Source organism: Helianthus annuus, chromosome 16, assembly GCF_002127325.2.
Source record: "Helianthus annuus cultivar XRQ/B chromosome 16, HanXRQr2.0-SUNRISE, whole genome shotgun sequence".
NCBI lineage: Eukaryota > Viridiplantae > Streptophyta > Magnoliopsida > Asterales > Asteraceae > Helianthus > Helianthus annuus.
The window spans coordinates 70483239-70505687 of NC_035448.2; the positions used below are offsets into that span (position 1 = coordinate 70483239).

The 22449-nt window shown below is 39.9% G+C and overlaps 1 protein-coding gene across 1 annotated transcript; it reads right to left on the bottom strand.

Annotated features, from left to right (window-relative positions):
• Nucleotides 1–16092: 16092 nt before the first annotated feature.
• On the bottom strand, nt 16093–20638 carry LOC110889873 (probable disease resistance protein At5g66900). The gene is made up of 5 exons (XM_022137447.2): nt 19918–20638; nt 19196–19590; nt 17941–18311; nt 17182–17378; nt 16093–17096 (listed from the first exon to the last, which is right to left on the bottom strand). Exons 1-5 carry the CDS (start codon nt 20534–20536, stop codon nt 16255–16257), a joined length of 2424 nt encoding a protein of 807 aa, XP_021993139.1. The 5' UTR covers nt 20537–20638; the 3' UTR covers nt 16093–16254.
• Nucleotides 20639–22449: the final 1811 nt, after the last annotated feature.

Genomic DNA, 22449 nt, shown 5'->3' on the forward strand with positions numbered 1-22449 from the left:
AGTCGATGAAGCTATTTACTTAGTGTTCGTAACATTCAAGCCCAACACGACTCGGAGCTCTCGTTCGTGACGTTCAACACGCCTGTTTTCTTGAGAACACCTTAAAGGAAGAACGAACACTTGGAACCAAAAATCAACTAGTGAATAAACCGAATGGTATCTTTCACTATCTTGATCGCATTTAGATTCCTAGTCGCAATAACCTTCGGAAGATATTGTTGACTGAAGCCCACAAGTCTCGATATTCCATTCATCCAGGTGCCGATAAGATGTACCATGACCTTCGTGCCAGGTATTGGTGGCCAGGAATGAAGAAGGATATCGCTATCTATGTTTCGAAATGTCTGACTTGTTTGAAAGTTAAGGCCGAACACCAACGACCCTCTGGCTTACTCGAACAACCCGAGATCCTGATGTGGAAATATGAGAGTATAGCTATGGACTTCATTACGAAACTCCCTCGCATGCTTTTTACCGATACGAGAAGACTATAAGGTTGAACAATTAGCACGAATCTATACCGACGGAGTCTTTTGTCGACATGGAACACCTCGTGACATCATATCTGACCGCGATGGTCAATTTACTTCGCGTCTCTGGGAGACTTTTCAGTTCGCTCTCGGTACTACTCTTAATCTCAATACCACATTCCATCCCCAGACCGACGGTCAGACTGAACGCACGATTCGCACCCTTGAAGACATGCTTCGTTCGTGTGTTATAGATTTTGGTGGTAATTGGGATTCGCGTTTACCATTAGTCGAACTCTCGTACAACAACACTTATCACGCTAGTATTCAGATGGAACCCTTTGAGGCATTATATGGAAGAAAATGTCGATCGCCTATTGTATGGCACGAGATCGGAGACGCGCAAATTACCGGTCCTGAGTTATTACAAGAAACGACTAACAAGATCCTCCAAATATGAGACAACCTCTTGAAAGCTCGGAGTCGTCAAAAGAGTTACACCGATAAACGCCGCAAGCCCCTTGAGTTTGAAGTTGGTGATCACGTACTCCTAAAGGTTTCACCCTGGAAGGGAGTGATCCGATTCGGCAAGAAAGGAAAGCTAGCGCCACGATACATGGGTCCCTTTAAGATTCTGGAAAGAATTAGCAAAGTGGCCTACTGACTCGAATTACCGGAGTAACTCAGCAACGTACATCCGACTTCCCACGTCTCGAACCTCAAGAAATTCCTAGCTGAGGAAAACCTGCATGTCCCTCTCGAGGATTTAGAAGTTACCGAAACTCTACACTTTGTGGAAAAGCCAGTAGAAATCATGGATCGAGAGACTACGAAACTCCGACGCTCTCGCATTCCTATAGTGAAGGTTCGCTGGGAAGGCAAACGCGGCGCCGAGTTCACTTGGGAACTCGAAAGTGATATAAAAGCTAAATACACACAACTCTTCGTTACGCCTGCACCTTAATTTCGGGACGAAATTCCCTAAAGTAGGGAGGCTGTAACAACCCGAATTTCCGGGTCATTACTCGTATCTGTCATTTCTTGCTTAATGGCTTGTACTCTCGAGATTTCGATTATCGCAATGGGTTAACTATTTTAAACTATGGTTTCAAACGCATTTTAAACGCTTATTCAAAACGCAGTTATCGCATTTAACGAAGTTTACAACGCATACTATTTAAACGCACTTTATCGCATTTTATCGCGTGTTTATAGCTAAACACTATCGCAACGCAAACTTGAAACGCAAATTTACTTTTATGCATCTTAGTTACTATATGTGTTATTTGTGTGATTATTTGTTTAATGTTATGTGGTTATCTCAACGCAATGCTTACACGCTCAACGCTTACTCGCAACTCGCCTAAACGCACCACAACGCTTAACGTATGAAACGAAAATTGGAAAACTAAATCGCACAACTCGGCTGATCGAATGACCACTGGATCGAATGGACATCCGCACGGATGACCATCCGACCGGATGGCCATCCGATCTAAAGGCCATCCGACCGAGCACACCTCGCATCTTCCACCGCCTTAACTCTCCTCTGACCCTATAAATAGTGCTCGTACACATCCCATTCATTGATTTGACATCTCCATCCGACCAAACGCTCTCAAGTCACTCTCAGTCACTTTCATCAAGGTTCAAGAATATTTCGTAAGTATTTCCCCTCAAATCTTGTACAATTATCATCACCAAACACTTCTCCGTTTTCTTCTCCATCAAAATCACACATTTTCATCTCGAAATCGCCTGATTTGGACTCCTTGATGGTGGTTCTCACTTGGTTGCTTATGCAAACTGTTGTGTGACATCATCTCATCAAGATTGGTTTAGATCTAAAGGATTTCCACACTTTTAACGTAAATCTCAACAAGATTTCAATCTTTTTCAGCTGTTTTTAACTTTTCTTCACTTCTCTACTCAAAACCGATTGTCACACCACCAAAATCCACCATGCGGAGTACCACCTCTTGGAGGCGTGACGTGACCAGGATCGAGCCACCAATCATATTGAACAACGTATTTAAGTAAATAAAACCAACCACAATACAATTGGTGACCAAAAATCCAGTTAACCAAGTTTTAAATTAAACAGCGGAAGCATAACACGTGATATCAAACTATAAGTTCATAGTCCATAAGTTTAAAGTCCAAAACACAAGTTAAATAAGTTCATAAGGATTTAAATATTAAGTACGAAACATAACAGTCCGTACACCACAACGACTCCTTCCTCGTGCAAGCTCCAAGCATCTAGCAACTTGTAAGGCATGTAACAACGAGTCAACAACAAAGTTGAGTGAATTCACAGCTGGTTGTTTAGTTATAGCATTCGCTTCGTAAATCATTTGTTTGTTTTGTAAATCATGTATCGTATAAATTCATATCACGGTCTTTCTGACATGTTTGCGAAGATTGGTGGGGGCTTCCCATGTGTTACTAGACCACGCGTATCGACTTCTACGAAAATGTGAGAGGTGCCCTAAGTCAATGTCTATCAGCATTGACCCTTTGCCCATAGTCCATTAGTACACGCCCGTCCGACTGGCACGGTGTGAGGTTTGTTAAACCTAATAGTGCTATTAACTAATGACCCGCTCGCCATAGGCCTCGGCGATTAAGTCGATAAATGAGGGACTTGAATTGATAGAGTTGATGGTCTTATGGTCGTGTACGTAGGCTTTACGTACGTGCCCTTCAATCCGAGGACAGTAGTAAGTAGTTTAATAGTAATGATAGTTCGAGTAGCTATTCAATCTCATTCCCAACCCACCGGGAACCCCATGCCTTGGAAAGAGGGTGAACTCACCTTGGTTGCTCGGTTTGATTCTCAAATATAGCTAATAGTCAAGGTCGGTCAATCACGCCCTAGTATAATTATCACTTAGTTTATTAGTGATTTCAAATAGAACACAAAGTCCCTACACGTATCTATCACATAACATGCATCACTTTAACGGTTCATGCCCATATAAGTTTCCCATCTATTCCCCACTCATAGACAAACATACAACATTGCACATAACACTTTTATTGACATATAACATGCTATATCATTCTCGGATAACCCACTCGACATTTAGACACGCAAATCACTACTTATGTCGTTTCAGCTTTATTAATTGAAACTGGACTGTATTCGAGCATTTTAATAAAATAGTTAACCTTTTCCAAAAATTCTCAAATTTTTACAGAAGGTTCTATATGTTCCAAATTTTATTATGTAAAAATATCAAAGTCCAGTTCGTTACCCATATTTTATAGAAATTCATTTTCTCGACTGCAATCTGATTTGTTACTTTCTGATTGCAGTTTACGGAAATATTCACTAAAAATTAACCGTAAGTCCGTTTGACAAAATTCCAGTTGGCGGGTCGTCCTGACAACAGTGTCCATCTACTGTAAAAATTCCATGAGTCGGTTTCACTCAGGTTTCAGGTTATGACTTCGAAAACAACACACTTTTTCTGCAGTAAAAATGCAGCTTGAGCTGCTGTCCAAAAATAGTCTTTTAAAAATAGTAAACGGTTTCGAAAAATTACGATTCCAGTGCCATTTGTTTAGTTATTCCAAAATACTCATTTTAGGCTTCAGAAAATCCATTTTTCGATTTAAAATGATCCCGTTACAGCCTGTTAAAGTTGGCTGAAAATCCAACTCAGCAAGCTGTTTATATTGTAGAGGTGACTAAAAGTGCATAAACGAAGATCGTAGCCATGGTTTATTGATGAACAAATGTTAAAACTTCAATCATGCTTTAACCAACCCTAAACCATCCAGATTTCAACTTCTCACAAGCTTTTTATACATGGTTTTTAGGCAGAATTTTAAGTTCACATTTTAGTGTTTTAACTTTTGTGTGACAAGAACTTTCAAACAAAACATAACAAGAATCAAGGTGAAACAAGAGTGTGAAGAGACTTACTACTAGCACAAGGCTAGGGTAGTAATCTTAGAATGAGATGATGGTGAAATGTTGGTGACAAAACTTGAATCAAGCTTCCTTGACAACCTTCAATCTTGCACTTCTATGGATGAATCCTAAATCTTTGAATGAGAGCTTTTAGTGAAAGAAATGGAGATGGTGAAGGAATGTGGTGGTGAATTCGGTTATGGAGAGAGGGGGGGGGGGTGTGAGCCGAAATTTAGAAGGGAGGAGAGAGGTGGAGTGTAAGCTTGATAGTAATGATGGTGAGTCTTGGAAATATGCACCCTTCTATCCTAGGGTAATGATATTATGCTTTTTGGGCCAATAGGATAGAGATCCTCTTTTTACAAAATCAAAACAAAATATTTTCACTAATCATGGCAGAAAATTGGTTGGGGGGGGGTAAAGTGTAAATTTTTGTTAATTAAAAGGTATTAGGTTAGAAGGTTAAGGGTATTTCCAAGTATAGTGGGTGTATGTCATGTTTCTATAGTGTATGGGGATTTTTGTGACCGTAATTATTTAAGAATAATAAAATAATATTTCTGACAAAATTTCAGTGTCTCGGGTAATGTCTGGTTGTTCGGTTTCGCATCGTTTCGTTAAAGCGTTTAATTGTCCCGTAAAGCGTCTTTTGTGCATCTTTTTGTAACGAAATTAATTCCTAACACATAGGAAATATACCGGACTATTTAGTAACTTTTCTGTATACTACTAGTATGCTAACATGCACATGTAACTATAACACAGTAATCGGAGAGCAGTTAAATGATTCAGCACAGTCATCAAGTACTTTTATTATCATTAATAAACTGTACGGTTACATGCAAATTTGAGGGTTGTCACATTCTTCCCCTGTTAAGAAAATTTCGTCCCAAAATTTAGCACGTGGTTACTGAGAAGCTAGTTAAGTTGCGTTGGTTTCTTGGTTTTCCTGGGATGTCACATCATCCCCCTGTTGATTTGGAATTTCGTCCCGAAATTCTGCAGTAGCTTCAGTCTCAGTAGTGGTTGCACTTTTCTTAAACAACTGGGGATACTTGAGTTTCATTTGGTCTTCTTGTTCCCAGGTATACTCTGGGCCACGACGGGAATTCCAACGAACTCGGACGAGAGGTATTCTGGTGTGCTTGAGAATCTTAACGTCTTGATCCGTAATCTCTACTGGTTCCTCGACGAATCGCAGCTTGTCGTCGATTGTGAGCTCTTTGAGAGGAACTATGAGGGTCTCATCTGACAGACACTTCTTCAGATTCGACACATGGAATACGTTGTGAACTCCACTGAGTTCTTCAGGTAGGTTCAGCCTGTAAGCGACTTTGCCAATTTTCTCAATGATCTCGAATGGTCCGATGTAACGCGGATTGAGCTTGCCTCGTTTGCCAAAACGAACTACACCTTTCCAAGGTGAGACTTTGAGTAGCACTCGATCCCCAACCTGGAACTCGAGTGGTTTTCTTCGTTTATCGGCATAGCTTTTCTGACAGTCACGAGCTGCCGCCATTCGTTGTCGTACCTGAGCAATCTTTTCTGTTGTATCTACTACGAGTTCTGGGCCAGTGATTTGACTGTCACCAACTTCTGCCCAACAGAGAGGTGATCGGCATTTACGTCCGTACAATGCCTCAAACGGAGCGGCCTGGATGCTGGTGTGGTAGCTGTTGTTATACGAAAACTCCACTAACGGAAGATGCTTTTCCCAGCCATTGCCGAAGTCGATTACGCATGCTCTAAGCATGTCCTCAAGGGTTTGGATGGTGCGTTCAGATTGCCCATCTGTCTGTGGGTGATAAGCGGTGCTCATATCTAAACGTGAGCCAAAGGACTTATGCATAGCTTGCCACAATTCAGAAGTAAAACGCACGTCATGATCTGAAATGATGGAGGTTGGCACTCCGTACCTTGATACTACTTCCTTTAGGTAGATGTCTGCTAGAGTAGAAAAATTATCCGTTTCCCTGATAGGTAGAAAATGTGCAGACTTGGTCAGTCGATCCATGATCACCCAAATGGTATCGTTTCCGCGCTGAGATCTGGGCAGGCCAGTAACGAAATCCATGGAAATTTGCTCCCATTTCCACTTAGGTATCTCTGGTTGTTGAAGTGGGCCTGATGGTTTCTGATATTCGACCTTGACCCTAGCACAGGTCAAGCATTTACCGACGTAGGTTGCTATGCTGGCTTTCATACCAGGCCACCAGTATGTAGTCTTTAGGTCGTGGTACATCTTATCCGAACCAGGATGTACTGAATAACGAGACTTATGTGCTTCATCCATCACAAGCTCGCGTAGGTCTCCATATAGTGGAACCCAGATGCGTCCGTTAACATAGTAGGCGTCGTTTTCTTTTTGTTCTAGCCGTTTCCTCGATCCTCGCAAGGACTCAGCCCTGATGTTTTCTGCTTTCAATGCTTCAACCTGAGCATCACGAATTTGGGCAGGAAGACTAGATTGGATGGTAAGCTGTAACGCACGTACACGCTTAGGTATAGTATCCTTTCGGCTGAGGGCGTCGGCCACAACATTTGCTTTGCCTGGATGGTATTTGATAGCGCATTCATAATCGTTCAAGAGCTCTACCCATCGGTGTTGTCGCATATTCAATTCCTTTTGCTTGAAGATATGCTCGAGACTCCTGTGATCGGTGTAAATGGTGCACTTGGTACCGTACAGGTAATGTCTCCATATCTTAAGCGCGAAAACAACTGCTCCCAATTCCAAGTCGTGCGTAGTGTAGTTCCTTTTGTGAACCTTAAGTTGGCGTGATGCATAGGCAATGACCTTGTCACGTTGCATCAGCACACAACCAAGTCCCTGGATGGAAGTGTCGCAATAAACCACAAAATCGTCTGTGCCTTCAGGCAATGAGAGGATAGGTGCGCTACAGAGTCTATCCTTCAAGTGCTGAAATGCGGACTCCTGTGCATCACCCCAACGGTAGGTGACACCCTTCTGAGTCAGTGAAGTGAGAGGTTGCGCAATCTTGGAGAAATCTTTGATGAATCTTCTATAGTATCCTGCCAAACCCAAGAATTGGCAGATTTCGGTTGGTGTACGGGGTGTAGGCCAGTTCTTGATCCAGTCAACCTTGGATGGATCAACATGAATACCATCCTTGTTTACCACATGGCCTAGAAAGTGGACTTCGCGAAGCCAGAAGTCACATTTCGAAAATTTGGCGTACAACTGCTCTTTTCGAAGAAGTTCCAGAATAAGCCTCAGGTGTTGCTCGTGTTCTTCCTGGCTTTTCGAATAGATCAGGATGTCGTCAATGAACACTATGACAAACTTATCCAGGTAAGGCTTGCACACTTGGTTCATGAGGTCCATGAAAACTGCAGGTGCATTCGTTAATCCGAAAGGCATAACTAGAAACTCATAATGGCCGTAACGAGTTCTGAATGCTGTTTTGGAGACGTCCTCCTCTCGGACTCTCAGCTGATGGTATCCCGATCTCAAATCAATCTTAGAGTAATAACTCGACCCTTGCAACTGGTCGAACAAATCGTTAATGCGTGGAAGAGGATACCGATTCTTTACAGTCACCTTGTTGAGCTCGCGGTAGTCAATACACATCCTGAAAGTACCGTCTTTCTTCTTCACAAACAAGACTGGAACTCCCCAGGGTGAAGAGCTAGGACGTATAAAGCCCTTTTCCAAGAGTTCTTTTAGTTGCGAGGACAGTTCTTCAAGTTCCGATGGAGCTAGACGATACGGTGCTCGAGTTATGGGCGCTGCTCCAGGAGCTAGCTCGATTTGAAATTCAACTTGGCGATGAGGCGGAAGACCAGGTAATTCCTCAGGAAATACCCCGGGAAAGTCGCGCACAATAGGAATGTCTTCTATCTTCTTTTCCTCTGAGGATGCATCAGAAACGAGGGCTAGAATAGCGGTGTGGCCCTTTCGCAAACAATTCTTGGCCTTAAGGAAAGAGATAATGCTCACAACAGCACCACTCTTGTCGCCACGAATTATGAGGGGTTCTTTACCAGAACGAGGAATGCGGACGATTTTCTCCTTGCAAATAATCTCCGCTTGATGATGAGATAGCCAATCCATCCCGATCACGACGTCAAAACTACCCAGAACGATAGGAATAAGATCGATGGAGAAGGTCTGACCAGCTAGGACGAGGTTACAGCCCTTAACTATGTTTGTGGCTTCAAGGCTTTTACCGTTTGCTATTTCTACCGTGTGTTTGGTGTTCAAAAGTGTTGGAGTGCGCTTAAGCATTTGGCTAACTTTCAAGGACACATAACTAGTATCGGCACCCGAATCAAATAACACAGTAACAAAGAAATCATCCAGAAGAAACTTACCCATCACAACGTTGGGATCGTTCCTTGCCTCCCCTTGGCCAATCACGAACACATGACCTTGGGCGCCATTGCCATTATTGTTACCTCCATTGTTGCCTCCGTTGTTATTTCCATTGTGGTTCCCGTTCCTTTGGTTGTTGTTCTGATTCTGGTTCAGCTAGGGACAGTTCTTCTTAAAGTGGCCTTCAGCGCCACACTGAAAGCATCCCATGTTGCCCTGTTGTTGTTGCTGATTCTGCAGTGCTTGCTGTTGCTGCTGACGATTCTGATTTGCAGGCCGTGAGCTCCTGCAATCCTTGGCTTCATGACCCATCTTGAGACACCTCTGACAGCGTCCCTTGTTGCACTGACCACTATGGTGTCTGTTGCATTTGTTGCACTTTGGTTGGTTTCCCCGATATCCACCCTGTCCTTGATTACCGGAGGATTGCTGACCAGGACTCTGATAGTCTTCAGTCTTTCGCTGCTGAGACTGACCCGAAGCAGAACCCTTACTGGAGTTTCCATCCCATTTTCGCTTGTTGTCGGTAAGAGTATCAGAAGTAGTGGCGCTAATACGTTTGGGCAGTTTGTTCTGCTCAACTGCCTGATCAGTGAGACGATGAGCCAACTTGACGATTTGCTGTATAGTGCCAAGGTTAGCTGAGGTTACGTGGCTTTGAATTTCTGGCACCAAACCCTTAAGGTACAGCTCAATACGTTTGTAGGGAGGGTCCACCATAGTAGGGCACAAGATGGCTAGCTCATTTGACCTCTTCGTGTATGCCTCAATTTCAGATCCCGTCATCTTCAGATTGAAAAATTCCACTTCTAGCTTGTGGATGTCGTCACGACTGCAGTACTCTTCTCTAATCAGTTCCTTGAAACCGTTCCATGGGGTGGCATTGGCAACTGCCTACCCAAGCAATTGAACCTGTGCTTTCCACCAAGTTAATGCAGCTCCTTCGAGTGTTCCAGTAGCATATTTCACCCTTCGGTCTTCGGGGCATTCACACATCTCAAATACAGACTCAAGCTTCTCGAACCAGTGAAGTAGACCTACAGCTCCTTCTGTGCCGCTGAAGGTGCTAGGTCGGGAATCCATGAATGTTTTGAACGTACACACAGGAGGCTGAGCATGTGGACCTAGGGTGCGAGAATAAAAGACAAGGTTAAGCAAAGAGTTGGTTCGCGAGAGTAGGATCTAAACATCCTAGGATAGGTCGAAATAGCAGGTTATACCTCCTGCAGGAACAGCTGCGAGTGCCTCAGCAACTCGTTCTTTGATCAAAGCCGTCAACTGGGCTTGAGTGAGGTTGATACGTCCTCCGCGTCCGCTCATGATCTTCATAACAAAGCAGCGTAAGTGAGGAAAGTGTCGCGGAAGTGCGTAAGTGTGGGACAACAGTAGAGAGTAAGCACACAAGGTTCATATAGCAATTATCACGTTATCTAGTGCATAGTGTAGACTATCTAACCGACAATATAACATAGATCATACCACCTATTGTGTCGAGTCTTGCACGTGGAGCGAAGCGTCGTTGTGGATCGTTGACCACTGTACAGGTTATAGTCTGGTTTTATCAAAAAAGCTTTTCCCTTTTTAAAACCAAGTTCACTATAACCAATGGCTCTGATACCAATCTGTCACACCACCAAAATCCACCATGCGGAGTACCACCGCTTGGAGGCGTGACGTGACCAGGATCGAGTCACCAATCATATTGAACAACGTATTTAAGTAAATAAAACCAACAATACAATTGGTGACCAAAAAATCCAGTTAACCAAGTTTTAAATTAAACAGCGGAAGCATAACACGTGATATCAAAATATAAGTTCATAGTCCAAAAGTTTAAAGTCCAAAACGCAAGTTTAATAAGTTCATAAGGATTTAAATATTAAGTACGGAACATAACAGTCCGTACACCACAACGACTCCTTCCTCGTGCAAGCTCCAAGTATCTAGCAACCTGTAAGGCATGTAACAACGAGTCAACAACAAAGTTGAGTGAATACATAGCTGGTTGTTTAGTTATAGCATTCGCTTCGTAAATCATTTGTTTGTTTTGTAAATCATGTATCGTATAAATTCGTATCGCGGTCTTTCTGACATGTTTGCGAAGATTGGTGGGGGCTTCCCATGTGTTACTAGACCATGTGTATCGACTGCTACAAAAATGTAAGAGGTGCCCTAAGTCAATGTCTATCAGCATTGACCCTTTGCCCATAGTCCATTTTACACGCCCGTCCGACTGGCACGGTGTGAGGTTTGTTAAACCTAATAGCGCTATTAACTAATGACCCGCTCGCCATAGGCCTCGGCGATTAAGTCGATAAATGAGGGACTTCAATTTATAGAGTTGATGGTCTTATGGTCGTGTACATAGGCTTTACGTACGTGCCCTTTAATCCGAGGACAGTAGTAAGTAGTTTAATAGTAATGATAGTTCGAGTAGCTATTCAATCCCATTCCCAACCCACCGGGAACCCCATGCCTTGGAAAGAGTGTGAACTCACCTTGGTTGCTCGGTTTGATTCTCAAATATAGCTAGTAGTCAAGGTCGGTCAATCACGCCCTAGTATAATTATCACTTAGTTTATTAGTGATTTCAAATAGAACACAAAGTCCCTACACGTATCTATCACATAACATGCATCACTTTAACGGTTCATGCCCATATAAGTTTCCCATCTATTCCCCACTCATAGACAAACATACAACATTGCACATAACACTTTTATTGACATATAACATGCTATATCATTCTCGGATAACCCACTCGACATTTAGACACGCAAATCACTACTTATGTCATTTCAGCTTTATTAATCAAAACTGGACTGTTTTCGAGCATTTTAATAAAATAGTTAACCTTTTCCAAAAATTCTCAAATTTTTACAGAAGGTTCTATATGTTCCAAAGTTTATTATGTAAAAATATCAAAGTCCATTTCGTTACCCATATTTTATAGAAATTCATTTTCTCGACTGCAATCTGATTTGTTACTTTCTGATTGCAGTTTACGGAAATATTCACTAAAAATTAACCGTAAGTCCGTTTGACAAAATTCCAGTTGGCAGGTCGTCCTGACAACGTTTTCCATCTACTGTAAAAATTCCATGAGTCGGTTTCACTCAGGTTTCAGGTTATGACTTCGAAAACAACACACTTTTTCTGCAGTAAAAATGCAGCTTGAGCTGCTGTCCAAAAATAGTCTTTTAAAAATAGTAAACGGTTTCGAAAAATTACGATTCCAGTGCCATTTGTTTAGTTACTCCAAAATACTCATTTTAGGCTTCAGAAAATCCGTTTTTCGATTTAAAATGATCCCGTTACAGCCTGTTAAAGTTGGCTGAAAATCCAACTCAGCAAGCTGTTTATATTGTAGAGGTGACTAAAAGTGCATAAACGAAGATCCTAGCCATGGTTTATTGATGAACAAATGTTAAAACTTCAATCATGCTTTAACCAACCCTAAACCATCCAGATTTCAACTTCTCACAAGCTTTTTATACATGGTTTTTAGGCAGAATTTTAAGTTCACATTTTAGTGTTTTAACTTTTGTGTGACAAGAACTTTCAAACAAAACATAACAAGAATCAAGGTGAAACAAGAGTGTGAAGAGACTTACTACTAGCACAAGGCTAGGGTAGTAATCTTAGAATGAGATGATGGTGAAATGTTAGTGACAAAACTTGAATCAAGCTTCCTTGACAACCTTCAATCTTGCACTTCTATGGATGAATCCTAAATCTTTGAATGAGAGCTTTTAGTGAAAGAAATGGAGATGGTGAAGGAATGTGGTGGTGAATTCGGTTATGGAGAGAGGGGGGGGGGGGTGTGAGCCGAAATTTAGAAGGGAGGAGAGAGGTGGAGTGTAAGCTTGATAGTAATGATGGTGAGTCTTGGAAATATGCACCCTTCTAATCCTAGGGTAACGATATTATGCTTTTTGGGCCAATAGGATAGAGATCCTCTTTTTACAAAATCAAAACAAAATATTTTCACCCATCATGGCAGAAAATTGGTTGGGGGGGGGGGTAAAGTGTAAATTTTTGTTAATTAAAATGTATTAGGTTAGAAGGTTAAGGGTATTTCCAAGTATAGTGGGTGTATGTCATGTTTCTATAGTGTATGGGGATTTTTGTGACCGTAATTATTTAAGAATAATAAAATAATATTTCTGACAAAATTTCAGTGTCTCGGGTAATGTCTGGTTGTTCGGTTTCGCATCGTTTCGTTAAAGCGTTTAATTGTCCCGTAAAGCGTCTTTTGTGCATCTTTTTGTAACGAAATTAATTCCTAACACATAGGAAATATACCGGACTATTTAGTAACTTTTATGTATACTACTAGTATGCTAACACGCACATGTAACTATAACACAGTAATCGGAGAGCAGTTAAATGATTCAGCACAGTCATCAAGTACTTTTATTATCATTAATAAACTGTACGGTTACATGCTAATTTGAGGGTTGTCACACCGATAGAATCTTGACTCATTCAGACTCTCTACTCATTTTCTGGTTGAGAGCCGGCTTGAAAACGGATTTCCACCGGAGAGATGGTCGATTAACGGGTCAGACATGAAACTTCGTCAAGAACAGTGAATCTGATCGAATTGGGTGATTCACATCCGATCGAATGAGTCGAACCTTGGTGTGTCTTTCGTTGTTTGACACATCATCATGCCATCTCCGTCAAACCTCAAACTTTTACAAACTTTTCAAAAACAACAGATCGCCCACTCGAGTGGCCATCCGACCGGGTGACCATCCGATCGAATGACCGTTCGACTAGGTGACCTGTCCCTTAAACTAATCCTTGTCCAAAACGATTTGTTTAAATTTCAAACTTTACCAATTTTACAAACAAACACCTCATTCGAATGGCCATCCGTTCGAATGGTCATCTGCTCGGATGACCATCCGTGCATATGACCATCCGTGCGGATGACCATCCGTGCGAATGACCATCCGTCCGGATGACCATCCGCTCGAATGGACACCCATCTGTTCAACTCACTATTCGACACTTAACTTATCAGACATTTTGTTTACGCATTGTTCAATGCTTACACTACTGTTCTATGCTCAGGCTAACTCCAACGCACTCCCTTCAATCCAATCAAGTATGTGTTTACATGTTTAAACACGCACAGTGAGTATACTCGAACCCATTTTCATTTAACGCACTTTGGGTGTTACATACGTTCCATATCAAAACACAACAACACACAACACAAGCACTTTACAACGCTAACCACTCCCGCATGTTATATGTGATCTATGAATGCTTGTTACTATGCTTATACAGTGTTACACTATATCGCCTCTAGCAACGATAGTACTTTAGTTTGGACTCAGCACCTGTCGTGGATAGGGGTTGCTAGGGATCACATCTCTTTACTTCACGTGTTCGCTGAACATGTGTCGCGCATACTCTACAACGCAGTCTTGTGGTTAAGGGTGAACATAGTTTAGATAGTTACATGCTTCACCCATTACGTGATACATGCTGGTTATGCGCAAACGCTTTCTCTATATTATATGTTATGCAAACTTGTGTACTCACCTTTACATTTTATGTATTGACTTTATTTTAACATATGTGACAAGTTGATAGGATGCTATGCTGTGATGAATGAGCTAGGCAGTCTAGAAACACGCTAAATAAATCTGAGTTGTCGGAATAGACTTGTTTTTGAGACTTATGTCTGTAATGACTGTTTTTACTTTATCTGTTAGTAGTATGGGATATTAACAATAAAGATATGGTAATTTAATAGTTGTTGTGGATTCTCTTGGACAATTTGTTTCCCTCAGTGCCACGCCCCGATTTTTCCGCCATCGGTTGGGGTGTGACATTGAAGTGCTTTGTATTTATTATAAAGAGTGATTACATTGAAGGGTTGTTTTGTATTTAATGAAATATGCAAGTATCTAATTTGATTGGTGTTTTAAATGATTATATTATTGTATTGTAATAGTTTATAATTGTCAATGTGAATATGCATACAAACTATTAAGTATACATGAAATTTTCCTTTTTATCCACTTTCCACATCTTTATAACTTGCAGAAAAACAAAAGCACCAACTGAAGACTGGAGCCGAACATGATTTATGTAAGCTAATTTTTATTATATTTGTCTGCACCTTCATTTTCCTAATTATGGTTTATAATCGGTGTTAATCCTTAGACTATTTTTTCATCTTGTTCATTCGCCAAGGTTTCGATCGAACACGATTGATAAAACAACCAAAACATGCACAACGGTGTAAATTATTGACTCTGTCGGAACGCGCGGGTTCCCCACTAGTATTACAAATAAATATTTCACTTGTTACTTACTCCTTTAACAATATATGAAATACAAAATTTCATATTTCACATGTTTATAACCAGTACATTAAGGTTCGGGGTGTTACAGCATCGTTTTTAATAGGGGTGTTTAAAAAGCTTGCGGCTCGAAACTCGCTTAAAAAAAGCTCGTTTTGTTTTCAAGCTCGAGCCAGGGGTTCTCGACTCTTGGCTCAACTCGTAGCTCGGCTCTATGGCTCGACTCAGTGACTCGTATCAATGTGTATGTCTACACACACACATTTTTGATGGGGTATAGTTTTTTTTTTTGTTTTTATTTTGTGGTGGTGGGGTAGGGGGTCCATTGTTTGTTTTGGGTTTATTTTGGTTGTGTTTACAATTAGTTCTCACGATAAAGATAAATGGTGGTTTCCGCATGAACTCTACCGTATGTGTGTGTATATAATATATATATATATATATATATATATATATATATATATATATATATATATATATATATATATATATATATATATATATATATATATAGAGTGAGAGAGAGAGAGAGAAATGTGTGTTAAATTTTTTATTTTATAAATATTTGTAAAAAAAATTAATAAAAAGGAAAAAATTAACGAGCCGGCACGAAGTTTTTACAAGCCGAGATCGAAGAAAAATTACACTTTTCGTCCTTTATGTCTGTATCGGATTGCAATGGATGCCCTTTAACTTCAATAATTACAGTCACAGTCATTTATTTGTGAAACTCATTACACCCTACGTCCTTTAGCACAGTATGACAAGTTTCTTGCACACGAGGGTATATTGGTAATTTTACTAGTTACATCTATAAACCCTAAACATCATCTTCTCCAGGTATCTAGATATCTGAAACCCTAATGAGACAACAATGGTGTAATGAGTTTTTTCAAATAAAGGATTGTGACTGTAATTATTGTAGGTAAATGACATTCATTGCAATCTGATATAAACATAAAGGACGAAAAGTGTAATTCACCCAAAGATAAATAAATTTATATGTTAAATGTAAACCCAAAAGGATAATAAAAGAACTTGAAGTCATAAATTTCTTTAACATGGTAAATAGTCATATTAAAAGGATGCGAGGGTGATTATGAAGGTGCCAGCCTAATCAAATAAATATCACTCAAGGATAAAACTCAAACAAAATTTAAAAGCTGAGTTGATACATATTTAAACAAAAACATGATTATGTTAATTATAATGCATCTCTCTGGGGACGATCTTCAAAAAGGTACTGAATCTATCTTCTTCAATCACTTGTACTTTAACACCCTTGAGATGACTCCATAGCAAAGAGGTTTCTTCGTCGCAAATAACTTCCAGCGGACATAAATCCTTAACCGATACAGGTAACTCATGCAGCCCTGTACAACCTCTCGTATGAATTGTTCTTAGACTACCCAACTCATCTATATGTGTTGGCAGATTGCACACATGTAAACAATGGGACAGATCAACGACACTTAGTTTCTGAAGGTTACTCATCGTTTCAGGCAACGATTTGAGGTTTGAGCACGACACAAGACGTAAAACTTCCAAATTTGTTAGGTTTCCAAACCCTTCTGACAGTGAACTCAGCTCGTGGCAGTTGGTGATGCTCAATTTCTTAAGGCGAACGAGATTGCATAACATTGTAGGAAATGTAACAAAGTCATCACACGAGTCGATATCAAGCTCCAAAAGACTTGGAAACTTGTTGGGGATTTTAAGGTTGGTTTCATCGAAAGCATTGCCTACTTTGCACATGATCAAGGACAGTCTCTGCAAGTTCACTAAGCCTAGGATTGATGCACTTATCGAAGATATTGAAACATGTTCCAACCTAATGCTGGTGAGGCTCGATAAATATTGTGGTGCAGGGAAGTTGTGAAGGTCTGAGAAGTAATACCCGTAGTTTGTGACAACTAGAACCGTTAAACTCTCCATGTTTTGCATAAACTGAGGAAATGAGTATATCTTTGACATGAAGTTCAATACTAAAACTTCCACTTTAGGGGCTCGAATGTCATTCCATTTGAAAGAGAATGCTTCATCTGTCATATCAGTAGCATGCATTAGAGGGTTAAGGATATAGATTGATACACTTGTGACAAGATATATATGATGTGTTAAAAATACCTGTGGAAATGGAAAACAGACGTGCATTGATGGTTTGGGGCAATTCACGAATGTTTTGATCATTTGCATTTATAATCAACCTCTTTCTATGTTCTAAAGGCTCTTGGCTGCTTATGTTAATAGCAAGCATCCTCATCATATCATGTTGCATGACAGCATTTTCATCGCAATAGTTAGCAATCGCGAGTGAGTCTTTCCTGCAACCATATGAAATTGAATCTTTCCTCACATATCAGACTTTAAGGGGTGTGTGTATACACACACATTATATATATATATATATATATATATATATAGAGAGAGAGAGAGAGAGAGAGAGAGAAAACCCCCTTGAGTTGTGAGAACTTAGAGAGCTCCGACTTCTTGTGTGAGTTTACTTTTGCCCCCATTTTTTGCACACGCGTAAATTAAAATGTTACAAACACAGTTGTAAAAAAGATCAATAAAAATATTCGAAGTGGCATTTTCAGTTGCTGTAAAAAGATGCTGACATCAGCATTTACGCCAACTCTAAGGATTTCCACGGGTGGTGTAAATCAACAAAAGTTTTTTTTTTTTTTTTTTTTTTTTTGGGGGGGGGGGGGAGTTGATTTTTTTAGGATTTTTGGTAAAATAATTTTTGAAAAAACCTTTTGTAAGGCCGAGTTCTTTAAGTTCTCACAACTCGTAGGAGTTTTCATTTTACCCTTAGCCTATAGAATACATGTATGTGTGTGTCTATGTTTATAAACAACCAGTAATTTTCAAAAGATATAGAACCTTATTGGCAACAAAGTAGCAAGGTTTTTGGAAGATAGCTCAAAGAGGTTGTTTAGGGTAGCGGATCCCTTTTCGTCATGCTTATATAAACTGATCCAGATATCCATGAGTGTTGTGGCCGCGATCTTCTGATCTTCGGGAAATAATCCCAAATCCAAGTAACATTCCTTGATTTCAGATCCTTCCTTGAACACATCCAAACTTGTTGCTAGGCGAAGTCGCATATCCTCATCCAAATCAAGAACAGACTTTTGTCCAAACCCTTCCGACAACTTGTTTAACATAAACTGCCACTTTGCCATGTGTGTACCTTTTAGCAAACCACCAATCACACTAAGCGCCAGCGGATGCCTCTTGCAACATTTCACCAACTACATAAAGCCCTTTATATTGTTTAGCTACATTTTCTTATAAATTTACCAAAAAGGGCCAAATAAATATACATAGAGAGAGAGGGTCGTTTAGTGCAGAATCAATTTAAAGTAGGGTTGCAAACGAGCCAAGTGGCTTGCGAGCTGCAAGAGATCGGCTCGAGAAAAAGCTTGAAATGAGCTAAGCCGAGCTTGAGCCTAAAATAAAGCTCGTTTATTTATCAAGCCCGAGCTCGAACCTGGCATGTGAAGCTGCTCGTCGAGCCTTATTGTGATATTGGTTTTTATGAGTATTTAATAACATTTACCCCTTATTTAAAGTTGTCTAGTAAACGAGCCGAGACAAGCTTATTTAAACTTGTTTACGAGCCGAGCCCGAACCTAAAAGTAAGCTTGTTTAGTAAACGAGTCCGATCCCGAGCTTCACTTATAGAGCTCGTGAGCCAAAACGACTATTATTTATATATTATTTTTATTTTTTATACTAACAAATAGATAACAAACGAGCCGAACTCGAGCTTGAGAAACTACCAACGAGCCAAGATCGAGCTTCAAAAACAAAGCTCGAATCGAGTTGAGCTCGAGCTCTCATAAGTTAATCAAGCTCGGGCTCGGCTCATTTGCACCAAGTAGATAATTGCGGGAAACACATAGGCGCGTGTACCTATTGCTTTAACTGTGTTATATAAGGCATCTATGTAACCATATAACTGAACTCTCTTTTTCTCTGCATCTATAACTTCAAGGCATCAGGTACAAGTTCTTAAATGGTGCTTGCGATTCTCTACTATTAGTTGGTAAAGAACGTGCACCCGTATATAAACACACACATATCTATAGAAAAAGAAATGGAATAATAGTTTTATAGGGAGGTTTCATTCTACCTTGTGAACCAGGTCATCTGGTATATTACATTCATTTCTACCTTCTGAAAATGCTGAGTAACGAAACAGATTGGTGGCATCTTGATGATTCAGAAGATGCAATTCATATGTACGGAACTGTGTAAATGTGCTCCTAGATGTGACAAGAATCTTGTATCCAGGTGACTTGAATTTAAAGGCCATAACAATGGAAGCATCCCACACATCATCCAATACTAACAGCACTTCAGATTTATGTTCACCCAAAAAGCTCCCCCATTGCTGAATTGCATCTTCATCGCTTGTAAAATCGGGCTGCTGACCACCCTGGTTCTTCTGAAGTAAATTCCTAACGACGACCTTTAAGTTTGGGGTATTTGAGATAGTAGCAAAGTAAATGTGTTTACGAAATTTTCCTGTTTAAATGAAAACAAAAGTCATCAATCAAAGAAATATGCTAAATACATAACTAGTCAGTAAAAATTTTGGCTACTTTAATTGTGCATTGTGTATGGTACTAGTGTCCGTGTTGGAGACATCGGGGTACCCTGCAGGATGGGCGTGCGTTTGGGGTACCAAGAAGAGCTCTCATATGCCTTACCAAGTGTGCTAGCCCCACATTGGTGTCAGTTCTAAATCAGTGTTTAATATTTATCAGATTAATTTCTACCAAAAAAGAAAAATTAATATAACAAACATGTACATCATTTCCAAATGAATCATGATGGATGAAATTTTAATACCTTGAACTTGAGGATCATCGCAGAACTTTGTAACCAAAGTAGTCTTCCCACAACCTCCAGCAGCCGAAACAACAACAACCACGGAATCATCAACATCCCAATCCTTAAACACCTCCACCTTCAAATCCCTAACTCGATCATCAAACCCTATAACATTTCCCTTAAGCAACGGAACACTGGACGCCCAACCGCCCGAGCTCCGATCCATTCTGTTCTGCACATCCTTCACCACCACCAACACTTCCTTTACATCCCTAGCCTCCTGCAACTGAACATCAATCTGAAAAAATCTCAACATCGATGCATTCAAATCGTCCAGTTTCAACGACTGACGGTATCTCTTGTAGAAATTCCATTTGATATGCTCGCATTTGAGAACTAAGTCTTGTGCGCTTTTTAGCTGAGCGATAAACAATTCGGTTTCCTGATTCGGTCGGTCTAATACTTGGTTATGTTTCTGGATCTCGTCTACGATCGATTTGATTCTCGTTACGGTTTCTTGTAATTGAGTTAGCTTCGATTTGAACTGAGAGGTTGTTTTCATAACGTGTATGATTGCATCTGATAATTTGGAGACAGCGTCTCCTACCAGTGCTCCGAGGATTAATGCTTCCGCCATTGATGAACTGGATCTATTCTAATTCAACTTTGGAGTTGAAAGAGAGTTGAAGTCGTTGAGGAGTTGAAAGAAAGAGGGAAGAAACTTCGTTTGTTTGAAACGACAAAAATAGTCCCTTGAAATATAAATATGGTAAACATAAAGCATCGTTCCTTTATTGTTCGTGGTAGAATTATTCCAATGCAATGCAACGTTCCTTTATTGCTCGTTGTAGAATTATTCTTTGGCTGATGGATGAGTGAGTTAGGATGTACAAAGTCGGTTAATCGTCGGTTTGGTCAATTGAAAGTCAGTTAATCGAGGGTTCGGTTAATCAAAAAGTGTTAACCCTAACCATAATCAATAGTCGGTTAACCGTGATTTGGTTAATCGGCGGTATGGTTATTGGGGTTATTAACCGATATATATATAGGGTGTGAGTTGGTTACAAAGTGTATTTTTCTTACAAATTGTAAAAAGTCATAAAACACCATAATGTCAACCATAAAACACACTTAAAACTCACAAATAACCAAGTGAAGATTACTAAAATGACAAGTCATAAAAATGGACTTTATTTACGAATTCACGTAAATTTAAACGTGTAAATTTAATTTCTAACATTGTATTCGAACAATAATGACAAGTGTAAAAAGAAATTTTGAATTTAAATTGTTTTTGATCAAGTTCTCGTGGTTTTTTCATTCGTTCTCACGGTTGTCGCAATATTTAGCGTTCTCAAGATAACTCTCTCCCACACACACACACATATATATAAACGGGATCGGCAGAAAACGCTCAAAAGTGTGAGAACGGTGAGAACGCTTTCTGGCCCAACACGTGTCTCGCCGCTTAGAAAAGGGCGGAGGGGCTTTTTTGTCCTTTCATCTTCTGCTTTTTCAGTTTCGCTTTTCCCAATATTGTTTTAATTTTTGGTTTTTAAGATTTTTGGCGTTAACCAAATTCAATAATTAATGGCGTTTTAATGGTTTCATTGTATCAACATTTTGGCGTTTATGGCGTTTATTCACATCGTATGCCATTGGAACCCAGAGGGCAGGAAATCTATTTGAATAGCGTTTTTCAAGGGGTTTTAAACAAGATGACCCATTGTTCTATTATTTTTTATAAACATTTTGGCGTTTTTGGTATCTTGGCGTTTTACTATTGTTAAATTATATTTCAAACACAGGAAAAAAAATACAAAGGAAGAAAATAAATTAAAAATCCTAATCGGATCTCTTTTCCCAATTTTCACTGTCATCACTCTCTCTCTTCTTTAATAGTACAAGAACTGTCACCAAATATATGGCGTTTTATGTAAAACTTAACAAACCCATCGGTTTGATTATTTTGTCTGCTCGTCTGTTGAAGTGGCTTTTTTGTGGATGTTTGGGGACATAGATCTTTGACGTGTGGGTGGGTTTTTCGCTTTTTCTTCATGTTGATCTTCATCTTTATAATCAACCCACTCTTCAGTGTCATTGATCTCTTCTCCTCATCCAAGCCTTCTTCAAGAACAAAAAATACAAAATGCCATATGACTGGCATTAGTATCTTTTTCTTGAAATTTTGTCCATCTCATGTAGCAAAATCTTACTGAGTTACTCGCCTCCGCTAACAATTCATTCAGTGAAACTTGACGAATAACAATACTGAATATCCAAGAAAGCATATTAGCCATCTTTGATTTTTTTGGCGTTTTACAGTGAGTGGTATTTAGTAGTATTGGCGTTTGTGTTTTTGGTTTGATCAAATGGAAGTTGTTGAGACGTATCATTTTATAGAATCTCTTTTTGGCGCCTAAGTTAGGCGGTGCCTTATTATAATAAAGTATTTGTCTTTTCAGTTACTATTTGTAATTATTGTTTTTGACAAGCTTTATCTCTGAAGTCTGTAACACGTCCCATCTTTCAAATTTGGCGTTTTAGATT